We start from the raw sequence: 21,782 nt of genomic DNA, 5'->3' as shown, positions 1-21,782 counted from the left end.
ACGTATGGTCAAGCAATTCCCGTGACTAACCCGCCCGCCGGTGTGGGAGTCCTTAATCCAGCAGTGGATTGACGAAGGGTTGCATGTTATACATATATATTCTGAAGATTAATACATGAAAATAACTTGATTTGATAAGATGTCACTGTGCTGCGTTGACCATATGAAGAATTGTTTATCCGCCGGTCAAAAACTGCGGAAAGGCAATAATTGGTGCACCAGTTTACGTTTTCTTGTTTGTTAGTTTTCAATATAAAGCAGCGCAGTCACTGAGGCACGTGGCATCTCTCGCTGCAAGGTAGCAGCAGCAACCAGGCGGTAAGCCCCACCTACAAACAATTGCCCAAGCTCTGTCGCCCTCTACGTATATTGACGATGTCTTCAGCCAATCAACGAGTGGCTGGTTGCACACGTGCATCGGGGTCGGGGTGCGTCAGGCACCATCGTGACAGGCAGGTGGAGTGCAAATCCTCCACTCTTCATAGCTCTTACCCAAACCTCTGCTTCTTTATCTGCCTCTGCATACTGTACTTGTATCACGCATCGCTGGGTGTCCGTGCTCTCTCGTCGGCTCGTCTCGTGGTATTTTAAATCCAAGCTTTTACGGCATTCCTTCAGCTGCAAACCGATCCTTCAATGTGACACGAGTGAGCGAGCGAAGGGGCGGGCGGGCGAGCGAGTGAGTGACCGAGTGGGTTGGTGAACGAGTTGGTGAGTAAACTGAGGGGAGTGAATGATTGAGTGCGCGAACGAATGAGTGAGTGAGCAAGAGAGGAAGTGAATGAGTGAGTGCTTAAGTGTGTCAAGTTAATTAATTAATTACTTTGCAGAGATATCTAGTGAGTGTACTGTGTGTATCCAGGTATTATCATGTACCGAATTACATAGTAGGGCACGCAGATTAAGTGTGCGTGTGTGCGCATCACAGATGCGTTTACACGAAGCAGTGCCTTCAAATTTCGCATCGTGCTCGCGAACGGCTCTCTGTAGACGCATTTACTTGCAGCGTTAATAACCTTCTAACTGAACGTGATGGGGTGGGTGTTTGTTGGGGGGGGGGTGGTGAATAGCAGCACCTCGTACTCCAAGGGGGCTGGGAAAACCCAGAGGGCCTTAGCCGGCCCAGACGTCCAGTGGCCACGTGTGGGCCCATCGCTTCGATGCGGCAGGTAAGCGATGATCACGCACCGCTTGCACGCAACTCATCCGCACAAATCGAGGGATTCTGGAGAGGGGGCAATAATTTCGCTGTGGCCAACATCCGTTTGTTTCCAATTGCATCGAGCGCACAGCAAACCTACGACTATCGTTGGCCACGTTTGTTGTCTGATAAGTCTGAGGGGTGAGCGCGCGTGCGCGCGTGCGCTTGTGCGTGACAACGTGTGGCTTACGGAAGGCATTTGGAAGTCGCGTTCAGACGCTTGGCCTGATGCCGTGTATCCACTGCACTGGTCTATCGAGGGAGAGCGCAAATTGTCTGCCTTTAAAACGCCCTTCGTACGATTTGCCTCCGTAAATAAACATCTCACGTCACCGAACACAAACTCTAAGCCTCGGAAGGGAGAGCAATGGCTGGCGAGGGTCCCCTCCTGCGGACGGAACCTCGGGACTCAGGGAAGCTTTGCCGCGACAATAAATAAAAAGGAAGAGATGGCATTGTGACAATTCGTGGTGTTGCCACTGCTGCTGCTGCTCCGAATTGAACTGTGGAATTCCAAACCCGAGTGGCTCAGAGCCGCTCGCAGAATGATAATCGACAAGCCCCCTCTATTGCCGCTCACTTGATAAGCAAGATATATAACGGAACCTTTTGCAATTAATAATCCCACGTTGCATTATCGGCAAAACAAACATCGGCCAGAGCTGTAACCTCGCTACGGACATCTCACTTGAGTTCCAGACCATTCTCCACGTGCCATTCGAGCTCACGCACCGTGATGGAGAGATACACACACACGACGGTCTTACTCGTTCCTTCACGGGGAATTTAATTGCCCACGATGATGACCTCGCGACTGACACCCAGATCCACTTCAGTCAAGAGCGACCCAAGCAGAAGGTCCAGTGCGTAGCCATAAGCCGTGGGTTGGGAATCACACCGAGACGACCCAGCGGCAAAACAAAAGTCGCTACCTCGCCGGTCCGGTTAAGTGTACGCCTGTGCCTTTTTATTTTTCTGAGTCGACGATTCTGAGTGAACGAGCAGTGGAGAAAGGGGAGACGGGAACCCTCAAGTCGAGATAACGAGTCACACCGCACCTCACACTTTCCCACATTGCTGCCTTAACCTATCTGGCAGTCGGCATGCGCGTCCCGCAAACCCCAGCGTGTGCGTGGTTTTAACAGGAATGCGCTGCGCGCGCGTGCGTGTGCTTGTGTGTGTGTATGTGTGTGTGCGTGCTTGTGCTTGTGTGTGTGTGTATGTGTGAGGGGAGCGGTAGTGTAGTGGTTAGCGTGCTGCACTACGAACCTGGCGACCCGGGTTCGATTCCCGCTCACGGCAAACACCAGTGACGATTATCTGAACCGGTCCTGGGCCTCCGCTAGGTCGACTCAACCTCAAATGAGTACCTGGTGCGGTGTGTAACCATCGCCACTGGGGAGACAAAGGCGGTCGGGCGTGGTGGTGACCACCCACCCCCTCGTGTGCCTGCTGGCCTGTAAGGCTATAAGAGAGATCTGTACGCATGTGGACGTAGCACGTACCATGTGTGTGGTCGAAATATAATTTGTATAAACGAAATAGCACAATATTAAGTTACGTTTTCACGTCAATGTATTCATAAATGTATAGTCAACCTCTGATATGCCGTAACATCGCCGCTGGCAGGACTGAGAGACAAACGTATGCACGCAGTTACGTAAGCCGTGTATTGCACCGCTAATATTGACGTCAGGATACCAACGGACATCATTCATCTCCACGTCAGTGACCCGAAATTAATTCCACGCACGTGAGAAACGTCCACGTTGCAGCTCAACGCATCCGAAGTTTGCCGTTTTGCTAATTCTCACCAATCGGTGCAAAGTGCCTGGACCGCACGAGGCGATTTGCCATCGATAAACTTCGACTTTGGAGCGTCACAAAGCCGAATTGTGAATTCACTTTAATTCTAACGAATGTTATTAGTAGTTAAGCACGGATGTCCAATTCTACCATCTGCCCGATGCAATAATGTGCACAGTATGAATAAAACGATATACAGTTTTATAAAAACAGATTAACTGTTATTGGCAGATGTGCTGCTACCACACAAGAAGCTGTTTTGGTAATTAACACTGACTTGTACGAAAAAAAACAATCAAATGTAGTGTCTACGGTAGACTGAGTGAGCGAATGCTGCAAATAAAATTGCCGAAGGGCTAACGCACTCGAATTTGGCACGATGAATCCAGTCTAGAATAAAAACAACAACAACAACAAAACAACGGAAAACCATTTGTTTATAAATTTGCAACCCCCTAGAATTACGGCGATGATATTTGATCGCCCTCACCATCGGGGCAGGCAGCTTAAGCCCAAAGGCTCGGGGTGCGGATTCAGTCTCGTATTGAACCCTCACCTCCCGTCACCGAGGAACCAACTCATTCGACGCCCGCTCAGCAGAGTGTGACGCTGAACCCCCATAAAAAGCGCCGCTGACGAGCTTAATCGCACAGCAGGCAGACGTTTCGGACAATGGCCCTTATCTCAGAGAGACGCACACAGCGTGAGATAGAATATCAATGCCAGGATGATATCATGGGACCTGTTTTTTTTGGTGTGTGTAGTTAATGCAGACGTCTTTCCTTGCAAAAGCGATCTACTTGGTGTTTAAACAAATTAACACCTGTTTCGTTGCCAGAGAGGGTGAAACGTGTTCTTATTTTTAATGCAAGGATTGTTTCAGCAACTTAGAACCTCGATGCTTAAAAGAGCTGTCGGCAAGTGTGCGCGAAACGTCGAACATCATTCCGGGTAGGGAAATATAACTAAAATGCACAACGCGCTTAACAACGCGAAAGACGACACAGCTGGTCTGCTCCTGTATGCCGGGATTTCACAGGGGCTGAAGTCCGCTCTGAGCCCAGTTGAGACCGGACGAGGGAGGAACTCTGTGGGGCGACCGCGGTGAGACGAGTGGGGCGATGATTGACCGGCACACCGAGAAAAGCACGCGTAGACGGTGATGGTGGTGATGGTGATTATGGTTCGTGCAGGGGTGGTGAGGTCAGCGTGCACACACGGTGATAATGGTGATGATGGTGAAGATGATTGTGATGGTGGTGAAGATGATGATGATGGTGAAGACGATGATGATGGTGACGATTATGATCGTGAAGATGATGATGGTGAAGACGACGATGATGACGATGATGACACGGGGGGAGGGTTGCGTAGACACACGATGAAGACGATGATGAAGGTTAAGATGATGATGAAGATGACACGGAAAGCGGTGTGTGTGGGGGGGGTGGTGATGGAGAGGACGGCGTCGACTCACTGTGCGTCTGCCTGTAGCCGTGCACGGCGGCGCGGGCGTGCGCCGGGCTCGCGTAGTAGGGGGACACGGGGTTGCCCTGCCCGTCCAGGTGATTGAAGAACACGTCCACCTCGTCCGGGGGCAGCAGCTGAGAGGGCTCAGCGTAAGCCCCGTGTGGCAGCTGCTCCATCGGGTGCTGCGCGCCGCTCAGCACGGCGTTTGGATGCGAAATCCATCGGGGCTGTTCGGAGCTCACCTCCATGCCGGCTCTGTGTCACCACCGGTGTGGGGAACGAGGGGAAGGGAGGATTTGGAGAGGCAGGGAAGGAGAGAGGCAGGGGAGGGCGAAGAGCAGCGGGAGATAACAGGGTGTCAATCAGAATGCGCGCTTGGGATAATAGAATATGCATCACGTGTCCATCCGGCAAGCGAAGCGCGTGGTTAATAGGGCCCACGGTGCAAGGAATTCAGAATGACCACCACCACCCCCCCTTCCCACGTTCCTACTGCGCACCAAGCAAACACTCGTTATCTTTAAGAAAATCAACAAACAAGGAACGGGGGCGAACATCGCAAACGTGGCCGAACCCTTTGAGATGCCCGACACTCAGGCGCTCAAAGTTCCGCACGTGCGGGTTTCACAAGCCCACTTGCTGTACTGCCACCTGCTGGCCACCGCCTCGTAACCAAGCGGGCGTGCAGAGTTTGGCAAACGTCGACGTGACCCGCCAACCCTCGCATCTCAAAGCGACACTTGGGTCTCGCGCTCGTGAGATTGAGAACGCGCGCGGGCTTTGGTTCTAAATGCGTTAAAAGTAAAATAATGGAAAGAAAAAAAACCACCACGTGGATTTCAAGTCGGTTACGGATGCACCGTGAACACGACGGTTGAGTCGAGCGAAGGCGTCGCAGCAGCGAACGAGACACATCGTAGCACGCACACACATCAAAGGATCTCGACATCGGCGTTGAAGCAAAAATAAAAACCCGTAAAGGTCGATAAAATAGACGACTACAAAGGTGATGATTTCCGCACGTCCGGTTAGCACGGTTGGCTACGTACGGTGTGAAAGAAGTTCAACATACATACACACAACATACATACACACAACATACATACACACAACATACATACACAACATACATACACACAACATACATACACACAACATTCATACACACAACATACATACACACAACATTCATACACACAACATACATACACACAACATACATACATGCGATTACGCGGAATATGAATTAACGTTGCGTGCGTAGCGAAGCTCCACCAACAACGAATCATTACACGTGTGGTATGTTTAGCTATATATATACGATATATAGACGATGTTTATACGATATACAATGTCATTCAACACTTACTGCGCGATCAAACTAACGCGTAACAGCATGAATAGCGTTAGTAATCATAGTTGCACATTCTTAGCTGACCATTAAATATTGAAATGTATCCCGTACATTATGAACATTATACACCGCGTAACGAATATTTATCCGGAACACACGACGCGTAATACATTATTAGTTCAATGCACCGCGTAAAACAATGCTTGTGTATTTCCATATTTGCGTGTGTATACGCTTGTATGTCTGCAGACAAATATGCGAAAAAAGACTGCGTATATTAACGTACATTTATTTTTTAAATCCTTGCGCGTTCTCTCTTGCAAACATAACTTTCCTCCAAAAATATTATTTTAAACCATCGTTCAACAGACGCGGAGCCCCTCCGCATACCGTGACGGTCGTTTGGGGGTTATTTGACCATACCTCGCCACGCTGGTCAATGCGGCTTGGTTAAAGTGCTTCGGTGTGAAGGGTGTGGAGAGTTTCGGGTGTCTATCACTCGCCACGGAGCTCAACTGAGGCCGCCAGCGGAACTCTACACACGTCTGCTGATCGCAGCGACGCGCGGTGCGCTAACCACTGCGCCACCGCTCCCTCTTACTTTACTTTACCAGTAACTTGCGACGTCTCGTGCGTGTGCGTTCCTCTCCGCGTGTGTGTGCGTGTGAGCTGTCATTACAGAGTGCACGCTCTCTTACTTTGTTTTACCATCTACCGCCGGAGGAAGCAGTTGCCGACTCTTCAGACGATCCACGGATATGAACACAGAGATCGCTAATATAATTCAAACGTACTCCGAATAAAGTCGACGAAACGTCGTCAAATTGCGTGCGGCGACCGAAGAAGTGCTGTGGCGCGCGTGGCAAGGACTCGCGCGACGACGATCGAGGGATGCACCCGGAGCCAGGAACAACGACGCGATGTCGCCTCGAATTCGCTTCGCTCTTCGCGCGGTGCGTGCGCGCTGTGCGCGTGCGGTGGGTGAGTGAGTGCTTCTCGTACTGGTGGACCGCGCTAATGCCAGAGCGAGGGGTACAATGGACCGAGCGCCAGGCAGAGAGGGAGGTGTGTGTGTGTGAGTCGAGTCGTAGCGCCGCGCGCGTGCCTGCGTGTGTGCGCGCGCGTGCGTGTATGTACGCGTTCGAGGGCAAAAAGCCCACCCCTCTTCCTTCCCCTCCTCCTCTGCACCCTCCCCCCCAAAAGAAAGCCAGCACCACCCACAGTCCATCTCAACGCATTCCCCCCTTCAACCCCCATCTCTTCTCCGACCCGCCCAGCTGACAGACCCACCCATAAATGCGCCCCTCCCACCCTCCCCGCAGCTCGCCCGCTTCTTCACTGGCGCCAGTCCGACCCAAACCCAACCTCGTAACCTCGTAACCCCCCCCCGCCACTCTCACGCACAAAAGACAAAGATCTCCCGTGTAGCCTTTACACACATTTGAGGCAAGTGTCGTTAGCGAGCAGCAGGACCTATGAAGAAGGGCCTGCACGGCACACGAGGGTGGAGGGTGGCCAGCACCACGCCCGACCACCTTTGTCTCCCCAGTGGCGATGTTTACACACTGCACCAGGTACTCACTTGAGGCTCAGTCGACCTAGGGGAGGAGGCCCAGGACCGGTGCGAATAATCGATATCGCTGTTGTTGGTCGTGAGCGGGAAACGAACTCAGGTCAACAGGTTCGTAGCGCAGCGTGCTAACCGCTGTGCCACCGCTCCCCAAACTACACACACACCGCCACCCACTCCCAACCCCTCACTCCCCCTCAAACTAACCCCCAACCAACCCCGCGCTCAACCCCCACCCCCCCCAATCCCTTTGCGCCGCCACACGCCGCTTGCAATTGGTGCACGGAACTCACTTAAGATTTTGTTCCACCAATTTCCAATTTTGCGCGCTTCGGTCGCCTAATAAATATCAGACTCTGAAACGCGGGCGGTAAGGGTCTGTTCAGAAGCTCTCTATTACAAAGACGTATATATATACCCCGAGAAGCCTCTACAGCCTGCTTGGGTGGAAGTGCCGGGTGAGCGAGCATTCTGTACACACGCACAATAAATGCAAAGATTTCCACCGCACAGCTTCGTGGCTATTACAGCGAGCGAGCGAGCGTACGAGCGCCTATGAAGGCTGGCACACGGCGAATCAAGAATTTGCTGTGGCCAGAGCCATGCCCGACCCACCACCTTTGTCTCCCCAAAATGCGACCGTTTACCAAACCGTAATAGGTATTAATTTAAGGCTGAGTCGACCTACGCGGAGGGTGCGCGATACGTTGAGATATCTTTCGCCACTGCTGTTACAAATTGTGGCCGGGAATCAAGCTTAGGTTTGCCGGATTCGTAGCGCAATGCGCTAACCACACAACATCATCGTCGTCGTCGGTTGCGTAACCCTGCCGCGTGTCGTGCGGAGAGCGTTCACGCGGTTCACTTTCTGTTGTTTGTTTTAATTCGCCTGCACCGAGAACGACTTTTCGCGAGGCACGCGCAGCTCGTGCATTCGCGTGCAAGTATTCACACGAAAAACAAACACACGCACGCACATCTGCACGCGTGTACGCAAATATACAGACACAAACATAAACGCACACCAACGGACGACACCACGGCGCCTGTGCCAGGCTAGGTGCACCTCGAGGCCACGTGCGGTGTTGTGCATGCTCACTGCCAGGGGGTCACGATTGACCGAGTTGCACACACACACACACACAAAGGTCCCCCGTATAGCCTTAACAGACTGTTGGGGCAAGTGCTGTTGGCGAGCACCTATGAAGGCTGGCACGGCACACGAGGGGGAGGGCGGCCAGCACCACGCCCGGTCGCCTTTGTCTCCCCAGTGGCGATGTTTACACACCGCATCAGCTACGCATTTGAGGCCGAGTCGACCAGCGGGAGGCCCAGGACCGGTTCAGATAATATTCACTGGTTGTTGGCCGTGAGTGGGAATCGAACCTCTCGCACGCACGCACGCGCGCGCGCGCTGTTCAATCAACACCATCTTATTCCGTTTACACTATTAGCCTGCACACACACAGACAGAGAATGGCGCTTGCTGAGCCAAATGAAAACAATTAACTCCGTCGATTAACGAAAAGCAAATAAACTCATCGGCGCCGCAAGATAATGTTGCGTCGCGCTGTTTATTAACATGCTTACTGGATGAGCAGGCATCTGCAACGGCGCGTGTGTTCATCTTCTCGTGTGTGATTAGTTATGCTCAGACACTCGCTATTGCAATGCGTAATGCATTGACGATCGTGTGCCGTGCCGGCCTTCAGCATAGGCGCTCGCTGACAGCACTTGCCCCAACAGTCTGTTAAGGCTACACGTGGGGAGTAGGGGGGGGGGGATCTTTGTATTCGTTACGCGCGCGGGTGCACATTTTTATTTTGGTGAAATAGACACGGTGACGTCACAGAAGCGCAACACACGTGTGTGTGTCACTGACGTCACATGACGGCATGAACACTGCGCCGTGTGGCACCGAGACCGCCACAGTAAACATCAACTCCAAGAGTGAACGTGCGTTGGGGGGAAGGCCTGCCCACACCAGGGTCGTTTGACCATACTTCACCATGCTGGTCGACTGATTGACGACTGGGGATTCGTCCGTGGAGGGTTCACGTGTAGGGCTCGTCGTGGTCGGGAATGGAACTACTGGACATCTGTGGAAAAAGAGCTTTATTGCTCATCGGATTCCTCCAGTACGAATGCAAATATTCTGAAAAAAAAAATTCTGAATTCAAGTGGAGCCGGGGTCGAAGGGCAGTGCGCTAACCACCGCGTCACCGCTCATTCCACTCGTAACGCAATTTCTGACGCTTCTCAAATGTTTGGGATTCTGGATTGTGACGCGGCACACGATGCCCTCCTGACTTCGACATCCGTCCGAGGATGAAAGTGAGTGACGAGTGGATGTCCGAAACCCGGTCATGGGGTTTCCCCCCGCATCTACGGGGCGTGGTGAAGTATGGTCAAACGACCTCGCCGTGACCCACATTGCATGCGGAGGGGATATCCTACTTGCTGTAATTGGCTGACAAAGGACCGTAAATTATAATAATTACCATTATCACAATTATAAATTACAATTACGGATAACGATTGCAATGTATTGGGCACTTATATATATGTACACACACACTGTGACATCTCAAAGCGCTTGAAGGTACAAATAAAATCCCACGGATATAATAACGTCCCATCAGTATATTTATTTATACTGCGGGTTAAATCCGATGAGCTATTAAGCTCTTCCCCCCACCCCTCCCTCCACAGATGTCCAATCCGTAGGGGCGGATAAGAACGTTACATCGCATCGTGCATCTGCGTATATTTTTGCGCGTGACAAAACAACAAAACACACTCCGTGATGTTCGCTCCGAATCTCGCCCCGCGTCGGAAGCCACGCAGCCTTTGAGCCTGGGTTGCGCTCGGGTGAGCCACCCAACTCGCAAACGAAAAACAACACCAAGCAAGCAAGTGTTGTCGGTCAAGCGAACATCCCCATCGTCGGACTGCAATCTGTTTCAAAACGCCACGCTGCACATCTTCGATCACAACAGCAGGCCACACACGACACTCATCCAGCAGTGGATTGACACACGTGCTGTACATCACGCTGCACTTACGCATGAACCCGTCTCGAAACTGCACTGCTTTACGCATGCACAGCGCGCGCACGCCCTTACAGCAAATAATGGTGATTATTATAGGAAGTGTTCTGCAATCGCCATCGTTCATCGCGACTGACGGGAGTGATTGAAGGGGTGTCCAACGCCCAGGGCGACTGAACTCAGCCCCGGCCCCCTCCCCTCGACCCCCCACCACCCCCTGCACCCCTCCCTCCCTCCCCTCCCATCATCTCTGAGCCTAACCCCTAATTCCTGTTCATCTCTCCCCTTCGACCAGCAGCAGCGGCAGCGGCGGCGGCCGGCGACGGCGCTCCGGATGTCTCGCGAGGGAGACGCGGCAGAGAAGCGAAACGTCGGCACTCGAATTTGAGTTGCCGCGGCACGGCGTGGATGTCTCCGTCCTGACTCGTTGGTTCTTTCGGTAAAAGTCACGTGGGTGTGAAATGTGATTTATTTTATTTTATACCTACGCGACTTTACCGAAAGAACCAAAGAGTATGGATTCCTGACAGTCACGAAAGCTTCAAATCTAGACTGCCACCGGCCGTTTTCGAGTCGACCGCACGCGATTCGGTCGCTCGCAACTCCGTCGATTTGCGTGCGACTGAGTGGAGAGTCGCTTGCGCCCGTTGGAACCACCACCTCACCCTCCCCCACCCTTGCTAAGCAGTGTTACAAAAAATAATTGGCAGGGATGTATGTGCTTATGCAATTGTACCCAGATACTTTGTTTTGTATGATGAATGTTTCGTGATTTGCCTAACGTTTCTCTTACTTTGCGCTCCTATCGTTAGTGGAGTTTTTTTTTTTTCGCACTGTTTGGTGTTGTAACTCGCTGATCCGCCCCGACTGGACATCTGTGAAGAAAGAGAGCTTGAAAGCTCATCGGATTCCTCGAGGATAAATTCAAATACTGATTCTGAGTTGCGCAACCGCTCACTCAAAATCAAGAGTCGGTTGTGGAGCTGACTGCTCCGGTGTGGTACTTGCCGTAAAGCTCCCATGAATAGCATCATCATCATCACCACCACCACCTTCATCACCTCATCATTACCATCATCAACACCATCATCGATCTAGACAGTTTGCTGTACATTCCGCTGACAGTAATGTCGAATTGAATTAGATAAAATGCAACATCAAGTATAAATGTTCATGCTTAATAAAAACAGGTACATTGCATTCTACAGCTACAAGTCAGTCAATATCTATGCCCTCTACACACTCTCTTCGCTCCGTACAAGGACCCTTGCCCGAAACGTCAACCTCGTATTTGTGTTCTGCTCGTAAGCCAGCGTTGATAACGAACGCGTTGGGTTTGTATTTGATTTACGCGTCAGTGCCTGCTACAAACGAGCATCCCTCCCCTTGCACGTTTGCTGTTACATATTTCGCTTCTCGAGAAAGAGAGAGAGAGAGGGAGAGAGAGAGAAAGACGATCGCCAGTTGGGCGTTGTGGGGTTGCGGGGAAGGGTGGGAGAGTGGTGGGGGTGGGGAGCGAGACGTGCATCCAGCAGTGGATCGAGCACGTCCCTTGAGATCACTTGCTCTCAAGCCTGTGAGCAGTCGAAGACCACGTGAGCGAGCGCCCGCTCAGAGACGCGGAGACTGGGTAGAGCGATTACGCCCTGCGTGGGAACACCAAATTCCAAAGGCTGACGCCGGTTTTGGGTATCGTGAGGTTCAATCAAAGATTTCAATCGTGTGTGTGTGTTTGTGTGTGTGTGCGCGCGTGTTGTTTGCTTGTTGAAAATGAAAACAATTCATTTGAAGTAGGCTCGAGGATAACCCGTACACCCACCACCGCCACCATCATCACCTCGATCCCGTAATGATTACAGCCAGCCGATGTAATAACATCACTCTGCTATGCTGTTATTTTTTTTAAACAACACAAATCGGCGACATGAAGTCACCTACCGACGTTACCGGTCACACTGTGAACCTAAAATCACGTGTGCACTGCACACGAGTGTTCATATGTCGATGTCCTCACAGGTAATCATTGACAATACATGCATGATCGCTCTCCGTTAATGCGCATGCACGAGTGCACCTGGTTCCAATGCAGACGCAACTGTCACCGTAATGCATTTACCATAACATGCACGGCGACGCACGCAATGCATTGGTCCGTATCGATGCATTAGTATTCAAAGAGCATAGACCCGGGACGTAAACTCGCAAATCGTGTATGTTGACACGTACGTGTGTGCGTGAATTTCTCGAAGTAGTCATAAGCGTCGCCTTTTTGGAGTCGTGTAGACCTCTATAGGTTCGCGTCCAGAGAGGGTGAACTGCCCACAAGATGGGCAGGTCACCAGCAATCGATCCGAGCAACGCCTCGATGCTGCTGATGAGCTACCGACTTTACCGAAAAAACCTAAGAATATGAATCCTTGCAGTCACGAAAGCTTCACATCTAGAGCTACCGCGACTCGAAACCGGTGCATGCAGAGTTTGCTTGTCTTGAGACAATACCGCTGAAATGACGCACTACCCCGATAATGGCGGCTAAGGTGCCGCGTGAGAAATGTCTATATATTTATACGCAGACGCGTATTTGTGTAGTCGATATCTGAATTGTATACATTGAGTAAAATGTATTATTTTTGGGTGGTTAGCGGCACTAAGAGGGCTTTCGTCCAGCAGTGGATCGACTGAGCTGTATTTGTTATCATGCGTACGATGCGCAGAGGTTTCTCCACAGCAGTATATATACAGTATATGTATACTGTATGTGTGTGTGTGTATATATAAATGCAGTGTGGAATTTAAACAGTCGAGAGGACTAATGGGGTAAGGGCAACCACCTTTACGGATCACGTCAAATGTCATTTCCAAACGCTTTGTCCAATGAAAGGCAATTCAAGAGAGGTCATGCTCCACGTATGACTCGTGTGTGTGTGTGCGTGAGTGCGTGTGTGCGTGTGTTCAGGCTTTACGGGGGATCTTTGTCTTTGTTTATAGAGCGGTGGTGTAGCGGTTAGCGCGCTGCGCTACGAACCAGGCGACCCGAGTTCGATTCCCGCTCACGGCCAAAATCAGTGACGATTGTCTGAGCCGCTTCTGGGCCTCCCCTAGGTCGACTCAGCCTTAAAGAGTAATTTGTGTAGTGTGAAAACATCGCCACGGCCTCGTGTGCGGTTCTGGCCTTCATAGGTGTTCGCTAACAGCACCTGCCCCAACAGTCTGTCCAGGCTATACGGGGGATCTTTGTCTTCATAGAACCGATACTGACCCTCTTCTTATCGTGTCGACTCACCCTTAAATAGGCTCCGGGTCTCTTGTGTAGACCTCAGCGATGGAGAGACAAACACGGCCACGTTAAGGAGATGCCCCCTACCCCCTGACGCCAACAGGGGCTACACGGGGACTCTTTGGCTTTGTTGTGTGTATGTATATAAACAATATGATTCAATATTACAACTCAACAGAAATACATTGGACGCAACGCTGTTGGCTACGTACGGTACGAAATAAGTTCAACGTACATGCATACAAACATTGATCTCGCAGTGACATTCGAGCACACGTATAATACGCGTGCGCGTATTGCACGTGTTCTACCGTGCAGGGTAAAGCCACGCGCACACATTTGAGACGGACAGGCTTAACAGTAGGACTCCTCGCGCAAGCTGTGTGTGTGTGTCTGTATGTATCTCTGTACATTATCTCACACTGGCGGGGTGGGCAGCCGAAATGCGGGGCGATCGAAGCCAAGCGAAAAAAGTGACCATAGCAAAAAAATTTAACGTTCGTACGTGCGAACCACAGCGCACACGTACGAACACACCACTCGCACGCGTACCAGCACGCCACTGACGCACCCACACAACGATCACGCGCGCAGCACATGCGCGCGCGCGCGTGCACCCACGCATGAATTTATATACACAAAGGGCTGATTACTAATACACAAATAAAAATAAAAACCTGTCATCGCGCGGGTCAGAGCGCGGGACTCACGCAAGGCGCCGCGGGACTTGCGTACTCGCGCGCGCATTTAGACACGAGGTCTTAGCGGTGTATTTACATGCAAACAATCGTGCTGCTGACGCCGCGCAGATCGAGTGCACGTGGGCAACGCTGAGCGTGCTGCCTGCGAAGAGGCGACGGGGCACACGCACCGTAGCGTTCACCACAGGACTCACTCGCACACGTGAACCGCATGACTCACCACGCACACACGCAGCTGACACACACACACACACGGCCCACAGGTCTCACACACACTCACTCGTGGGGGGGGGGGGTGGCTGGCGCGCACACGAACTCCCGGCCTGTTTGCGGCTCTGACCGCTGGGAGTCAAATCGCTTCAGGCCAGGGCCTCCACGTGGCCCTGGGTCGCAGTGGCCGCCCGCAAAGCGCCAAGAATGTGGGCAGGCAGGCAGCCCTCTCCTGCCGCGGCGCTGATAGGGGCGGCGCGCTCAAGGAAAGACAACGCAAGAGCCAGCGCGCTTGCGTTGAATCGCGCAGAGTGATGCCGTGTAGCCTCCGTGTGCGCGTCGAATCAGCCTCCAAATAGTACCTGGTGCTGTGTGCAGTACACACATCGCCACCACGGAAAGCAAAGTCCCGCCGGGCGTGGTGCTCGCAACAGCACGTGGCCCCAGCAGTATGTTACAGGCTAGACGGGGGGTCTTTGTCTTTGTGTGTCAGCGGTAGTGCAGGGGAGCGTTAGTGCAGTGGTTAGAGCGCTGCTCTCTGCTGCGTGCCCGGCCACCTGAGTTCGACTCCCGCTCACGGCGAATATTTGAACCGAACAGGGGCCTCCCCTAGCTCCCCCCTCCCCAGGTCGCCTTATGCGAGTACCTGGATTGGTGCTTACACATCACCACTGGGGAGACAAAGGCGGCCGGGCGTGGTGTTAGTAGCCACACCACCCCCTCGTTCGTCGCCTTCCCGGCCTTCATACACACTCGATAGGGGCACTTGCCCCAACAGTCTATCCAAGGCTACATGGGGGATCTCTGTCTTTGTTATACACAACTGTGAACGTGTGTTATGTACACTCGTGTATATATGTACGTGTCGAAGTTTACTCTATTACATAAATACGCGACATATGCAGAATAGAGTATGTGTATATTATGTTTGTGCGTATCATATATGTAAAGATATGTACTAGCATATACATGTAATGCAAATGTAATGTGTACATCCATGTATTGTGCAGTTTGTATTGCATTTATGCAATTGTGTTATATATATATAAACGCGCAATGGGATGTGTAGTGTGCATGATTTAACTGTGCAGCCCTACTCTTAACATGCATGTGAAATGCTGTATCATTGTGTGTCATGTACATATGTGTTGTATACAGACTATGTGAGTAATGTGTGTGTGTGTATATCTGCATGGCGTGTAATGTGCCTGTTATGTGTATATTCTGTATATATGTTTGTATCCATATGAAACACGAGACGTAGCTACGTAACATCATACATGCATGCAGCACTTACAAAACGTCAAATACAAACGCACGCTGGCTACGTATTGTGCGAAAGAAGTTCAACGTACATACCATGTGTCGAACAAAATATACAACATCTATACACACACACACAAATAAACATTTACGCTTGTAAAATAGTGTATAGTGTTGTATGCACTGCACAATACATATGTGTATGCAGAATACGTCGTGATAATTATACTTATTCTAAAGCTGATAGGCAATTTCTGAAATACCTAAGTGGTTGAATGTGTATATACACAGGGGGCGGAAGCACAGCGGTTAGAGCGCTGTGCTACGAACCTGGCCACCCAGGTTCGATTCCCGCTCACGGCCAACACCAGTGACGATTATTTGAACCGGTTCTGGGGCTCCCCTAGGTCGACTCAGCCTCAAGTGAGTACCCAGTGCGATGTGGGAATATCGTCACTAGGAAGACAAAGGCCTCGTGTCCCGTAGCCGGTCTTCATAGGTGCTCGCTAACAGCACTTGCCCCAACAGTCTGTTGAGGCTATACGGGGGAAATGTGTTATGCATTGCATGTATACTTATGTTATGCATATCACATGTGCGCAGCATAACCGGTAAATGTGTAGTATTTATACATAAACAAGATTACACGTTATCCCTGAATTGTCTAATCCCGCATGTGATATCGCCTTTGTCTCCCCGGCGAGTGGCAATGTTTACGCACCACACCAGGTACTCATTTAAGTCTGAGTCGACCTAGAGGGGGCACAGGACCGGTTGAAATATTCGCCGCCGTTATTAGTCGTGAGCGTGAATCGAAGTCGCGTCGCCTGGTTCGTAAGCGCGCTGGGCTAGCCACTGCACCATCGCTCCTTCCACATAGTCAAGTAAAGACAAACATCTCCCGTATATTGTTAACAGGCTGTTGGTGCAAGTGCTGTTAGCGAGCACCTGTGAAGGCCGGCACGGTGCGATGTTCACACACCGCACCAGGTACTCATTTGAGGCCGAGTCAACCTGGGGGAGACCCATAAAAACAGACACACGCACACACATATTTATGCGCATGCGTATGCATTAGGTAAATGCTACGTAATGGTATCTGCTATATTGTATATCCACGTGTTACTCAATGCGCAGGTTAGCATTTCACCGTGTGCATTCAGACATGTCCAAATACCAGTGGCATCCGTGTCGACAAACGTCTTGGAATCCATCTCTATACACACGTGGTGACCTTTATATACAGATAGATATATACATCCAGATGAGAAGCCACAATTGAGACGTCGTCTTATCATCGTCGTCATCTTGAGCCATGATCAATCCACTGTTAGATGACGGCCTCCCAAAGCCGTCGCAATCTCCGACGGACCCGCGATCCATTGATCAATCCCCCCCCACGCCACCCCTCCCACCCCATAGCGCCTGGCTGCACAAGAGCTGACGGTGGTGGTGATTATGACGATGGCGATTCCATGAGCTGGCTTCAACACAGAACGCAGCACGGCAATATCCACGGAATGCGGGGTGGGTTCAATGCAATATATAACACGATGAAGACGAACACAAATCAAGAAGGAATTAAGTCTTAGATGGAAACCAATGTCATATTGAGATATTAAAAAAGAGGATAAGGTCCCGTTTTGTCAGCTGGGCTTCATTTGAATACCCGTCTTCATTTAACATTTCATTTTATCGTCTGTACTCTTCCGTACGCTGACTTCGCACTGACCAATGTGGTGAAGTATAGACAAATAAGGAGGCCACTCATCCAGAAAGCAATGTCTGTGGGCACGCGCATGGACACAGCTCACGCGCGTCCACACGTCCTGGCAAACCCAGCAGGGGTTTGACTTATTGATGAGGCTTGACTGCTGATGAGAGCCCAAGGATCAAAACCTGATCCAGAGTTTGCTTGATGGAGCAAGTGGCTGTGATCAGTCTGGATATACAATAGACCAAGGGAGGGTAACACTGGCGCCGCGGTGGCTAGGAGATGTTAACTACCTCGCCTGGTATACAGGAGGTCGTGGGTTCGAGCTCGACCCTGACGCCTGCCGTATGTTTGGTCGCGTGAATTTTTCTCCGGGTCTTCCGCTTTTTCACCACACATTTAAAAAACACGCGTTTGGAGTATTTGTCTGCTCTACATTTGTCCGTGATAATCCACTCTGTTGAGCTATCATTTGTGGCCAGGTTGCATCTGAAGAATTTATATATATAGCTCAGTGGGCCTTACCTTGTAAAATAAAAAATAATATATATTTAAAAAATCTGTTGTTATACTGTATGCGTAGAGTGGATGAAAACAACTATGAAATAAATAAAAACCGGGAATTATTTTTCAGTTGTAAAAAAAAACAGCAGACGAGATATGGTGTCAGCGTGCACAACGCAGCTCCCGGGTCGAATGGAATTGTTGCTGTAAAAGTGCCATCGGTCATAATTATTTTTTCTATTTACGGAAAATGTTCTTCCTCGTGGTTATTGTGTAAACACGGCGGGGTACATCAACCAAACGTTCACACAAACACACGAACGTGCCACTAATCTGCCCACATTGATGACAAAGATCCACCGACGAGCCTGAACAGACTGTTGGGGCAAGTACTGTTAGCGAGTAGCACCTATGAATGCCGGCACGGCACACGAGGGGGGTAGGTGGCCAGCACCACGCCCGGCCGCCTTTGTCTCCCTAGTGGCGATGTTTACACACCGCGCCAGGTACTCATTTGAGGCCGAGTCGACCTAGGGGAGGCCCAGGACCGGTTCAGATAATCGTCACCGCTGTTGGTGGCCGTGAGTGGGATTCGAACCCCGGGTTCGCCAGCTTCGTAGCGCAGCGTAGCGCTAACCGCTACACTACCACTCATTGATGACAGGCAGATTGACACACACACACACGCACGCCAAGTTACACACAGACGCACACGCGCGCGCACGCACACACAAACAGCAACAACAACAACGGGCGGTTAAACGACGCCGCGTGGCAAATGTAAGCGGATCGATAACAGAGCAGTAACGAGTCGAAATATTGTTACGTGGATAATAATGGCAGTCGCAGTCAATAAGTTCAGGGCTTGCGTGCAACCGTACGGCATATATTCAACGGGTTATATATTGTCAGTCTATATATAAACAGCATTTCTGTGTATACTGACATTAAGTTGACATTCTATGCTATACCCCGTTGAATATATACCGTACGCCATGCAGTCTGTGATGTGCAGTCACGGTACTACGAACTCTTTAAAATATAAGACGCGTAGTTTGACACTCTGTTGGCTTCATCCAGCAGTAGATCGACAAAGGGCTGTATATATATAATGTTTGTACATATAAACCGACATCTGTAGCCTGCACATATATATATTGAATATTGACTTATCCTTCTCCTCCATCATCATCATTATTAATATTAATAACTATTGATGCTATTTATGGCATGTTTAAATACTGTATCGACAAATATCATGCTTTAATAGGCAGCAAACGTATTTAACCACGATAATTTAGGAAATACTGCAATGTGTAAATAAACATCGATACGCACAGCGCACGGACTCATTCAGCAAAATGCTGTGTATATATGTGATGCGCACATTCTAAAATAAATAGTGTTTATAATCGCATGTACGCATTCACAGTCGCTCATTTGAGTCGAACGGGTCAAGAACATCGCTTGCTGGCTATATGACGATTATAATATGCGGACTCGGCGATACATAATTATAATAAAAACACATGAAGGCTAGAGAACATCACATATACAATGTTTCTTTCACCTCCAGATCGGCTAACATTGCGCTAGGAAACACGTGTACACACACCGCATGTGGATAATGAAGAAGCGATCTGACAAAACACAGCATTTCAAGACAATCAGTCTTGGAGTGATCATTCTGCAGATGCGATTTGAAGGCCATACAGATGATCCGAACCCGAAATATATATTTACGTGTCTTAGAAAATCAAGCTCGTAGTCAAATAGTCGCGCGTGGGATAACAGTACTTGGTACGCGCAACAATTTGCTGAAGGTATCAGATACATCGAGCCGTGCACGAACATTCAGTACACGTACCTGTATATATATAGACAAAGATCCCCGTATAGCCTTAACAGAATGTTGGGTGCAAGTGCTGTTAGAGAGCACCTATGAATGCCGGCCACGGCACAACGCCCGCGATGTTTACACACCGCACCAGGTACTCATTTGATGCTGAGTCGACCTAGGAGATGCCCCGGACCGGTTCAGATGATAATCGTCACTGGCGTTGGTGGCCGTGAGCGGGAATCGAACTCGGGTCCGCCGGGTGTGTAGCGCAATGCGCTAAGCGCTACACTACCGCTCCCCACACATATAGAAGAAAACAAATCACAAAGATCCCCCGTGTAGCCTCAACAGACTGTTGGGGCAAGCGCTGTTAGCGATCATCTATGAAGGCCGGCACGGCACACGAGGGGGTGGGTGGCAAACACCACGCTCGGCCGCCTTTGTCTCCCCAGTGACGATGTTTACACACCGAACCAGGTACTCATGTAAGGCTAAGTCGACCTAGGGGAGGCCCAGGACCCGTTCAGATAATCGTCACTGGTGTTGGCCGTGAGCGGGAATCGAACCCGAGGTCGCCAGATTCGTAGCGCAGCGCGCTAACCGCTACACTACCTCTCCCCACACACTCACACATCTATATATATACATACAAACACAGGGCAATAACAACAAAACCTTCACAAATGCATCATTGACACGGCGCCTGACGTTTCGGGCCACGCACCCATTTTTTTTTGCACGCAATACATTCCACTGATTAAAAAAAAGGACAAAAGCTTTCGCGTTGCGTAAGTTGAGTCGAGGCAAATCCGATGCCGTCTCTCACGGTCACACGGAGGGGGGGGGTCTGGCAGCGCGGACGAACGCGCGTGCCACGCTCCTGCGATGTGTAAATATCGCCACTTGGGAGACAAAGGCGACCGGGCGTTGTGCTGACCACCGCCCCCCCCCCTCGTGTGCCTTGCCGCTCTTCATAGGTGCTCGCTAACAGCACTTGCCCCTCAAAGTCTCAGAGTCTGTTAAAGCCTATACGGGGGATCTTTGTCTTTTTTTTTACATCACATCATCACGCCTCTGCTACCCCCCCCCCCGCAACCTTTAAATCGCTCACTCAATTGCATGCATTCATCCGCGTGTTCTTCTACGCATGCAAGCGTGCATCCCGCGTGCGCGTGCCTCGTATACACACACACACCACCACACACCACACACACGTGTACTACTGTATCAGAGCCGGCCACTAATGGAAGGGCAAATGCCCACTTAACCTCGGACATCAGCGCCGGTAAGTTGGCGACTTTGAAAATCTCAACGATGCAAGATGAACTTGCAACAGCAGCAACAGCAGCAACAGCAGAAGAAGAAGAAGCAAGTTACGAGCACCGCAGCATCCTTTCGCAAGCCACGAACGCCCCAACTCTCGTCCATTCACAACCTTCGTTCCTCGCTTTCGTTCTCCGAACGGCGACAAAGAGAAACGCGCACAAGTCGCTTGCTCACCTGTGCACGGCGGCAGGCCAAGCCGCGCTCGCCGTGTTTGAGTCCGGGGGGGGTGGTGGTGGGGGGGTTATTGCAGCGCTTCGAAGCGTGCGAGGAAGAGGGGGGTGGGTAGAGATGCGAGCGTGCAAGCTCAGAGGCACCAGCACCAACCACCACCACCAACCACGCGTATACACGCAGAGCGAGAGCGCGCAAGAGAGCGAGCGAGCTGAATGTGACAGCGACTCGGGGAGACGCGGAGAAGAAAGCGAGTGAGGAGGAGGAGCGTATTGTGTGTGTGGACAGGGAGTGTTGTGCGAGCGAGAATGCGGGGAGAGAGCGA

The 21,782-nt window shown here is 50.8% G+C and overlaps 1 protein-coding gene across 4 annotated transcripts in view; it reads right to left on the bottom strand.

The window, feature by feature from the left end:
* The window catches only part of GATA2 (GATA binding protein 2), a 38,490-nt gene extending 16,963 nt beyond the window's left edge, over nt 1–21,527 (bottom strand). For 3 of the 4 annotated variants that reach the window (XM_078872572.1, XM_078872574.1, XM_078872575.1), the window contains exons 1-2: nt 6,530–6,920; nt 4,485–4,732 (exon numbers count right to left, since the gene is read on the bottom strand). In XM_078872572.1, coding sequence (XP_078728698.1) covers nt 4,485–4,725 — 241 coding nt within the window. In that variant the 5' untranslated portion in view covers nt 4,726–4,732; nt 6,530–6,920. Of the gene's footprint in view, nt 1–4,484; nt 4,733–6,529; nt 6,921–21,460 lie in introns of those variants that run through there. The other variant, XM_078872573.1, reaches the window with a different exon arrangement.
* Nucleotides 21,528–21,782: the final 255 nt, after the last annotated feature.

The sequence above is a fragment of the Lampetra fluviatilis genome, chromosome 34 (assembly GCF_964198595.1).
Source record: "Lampetra fluviatilis chromosome 34, kcLamFluv1.1, whole genome shotgun sequence".
Classification (NCBI taxonomy): domain Eukaryota; kingdom Metazoa; phylum Chordata; class Hyperoartia; order Petromyzontiformes; family Petromyzontidae; genus Lampetra; species Lampetra fluviatilis.
This window is presented reverse-complemented; position numbering and strand designations above follow the sequence as displayed.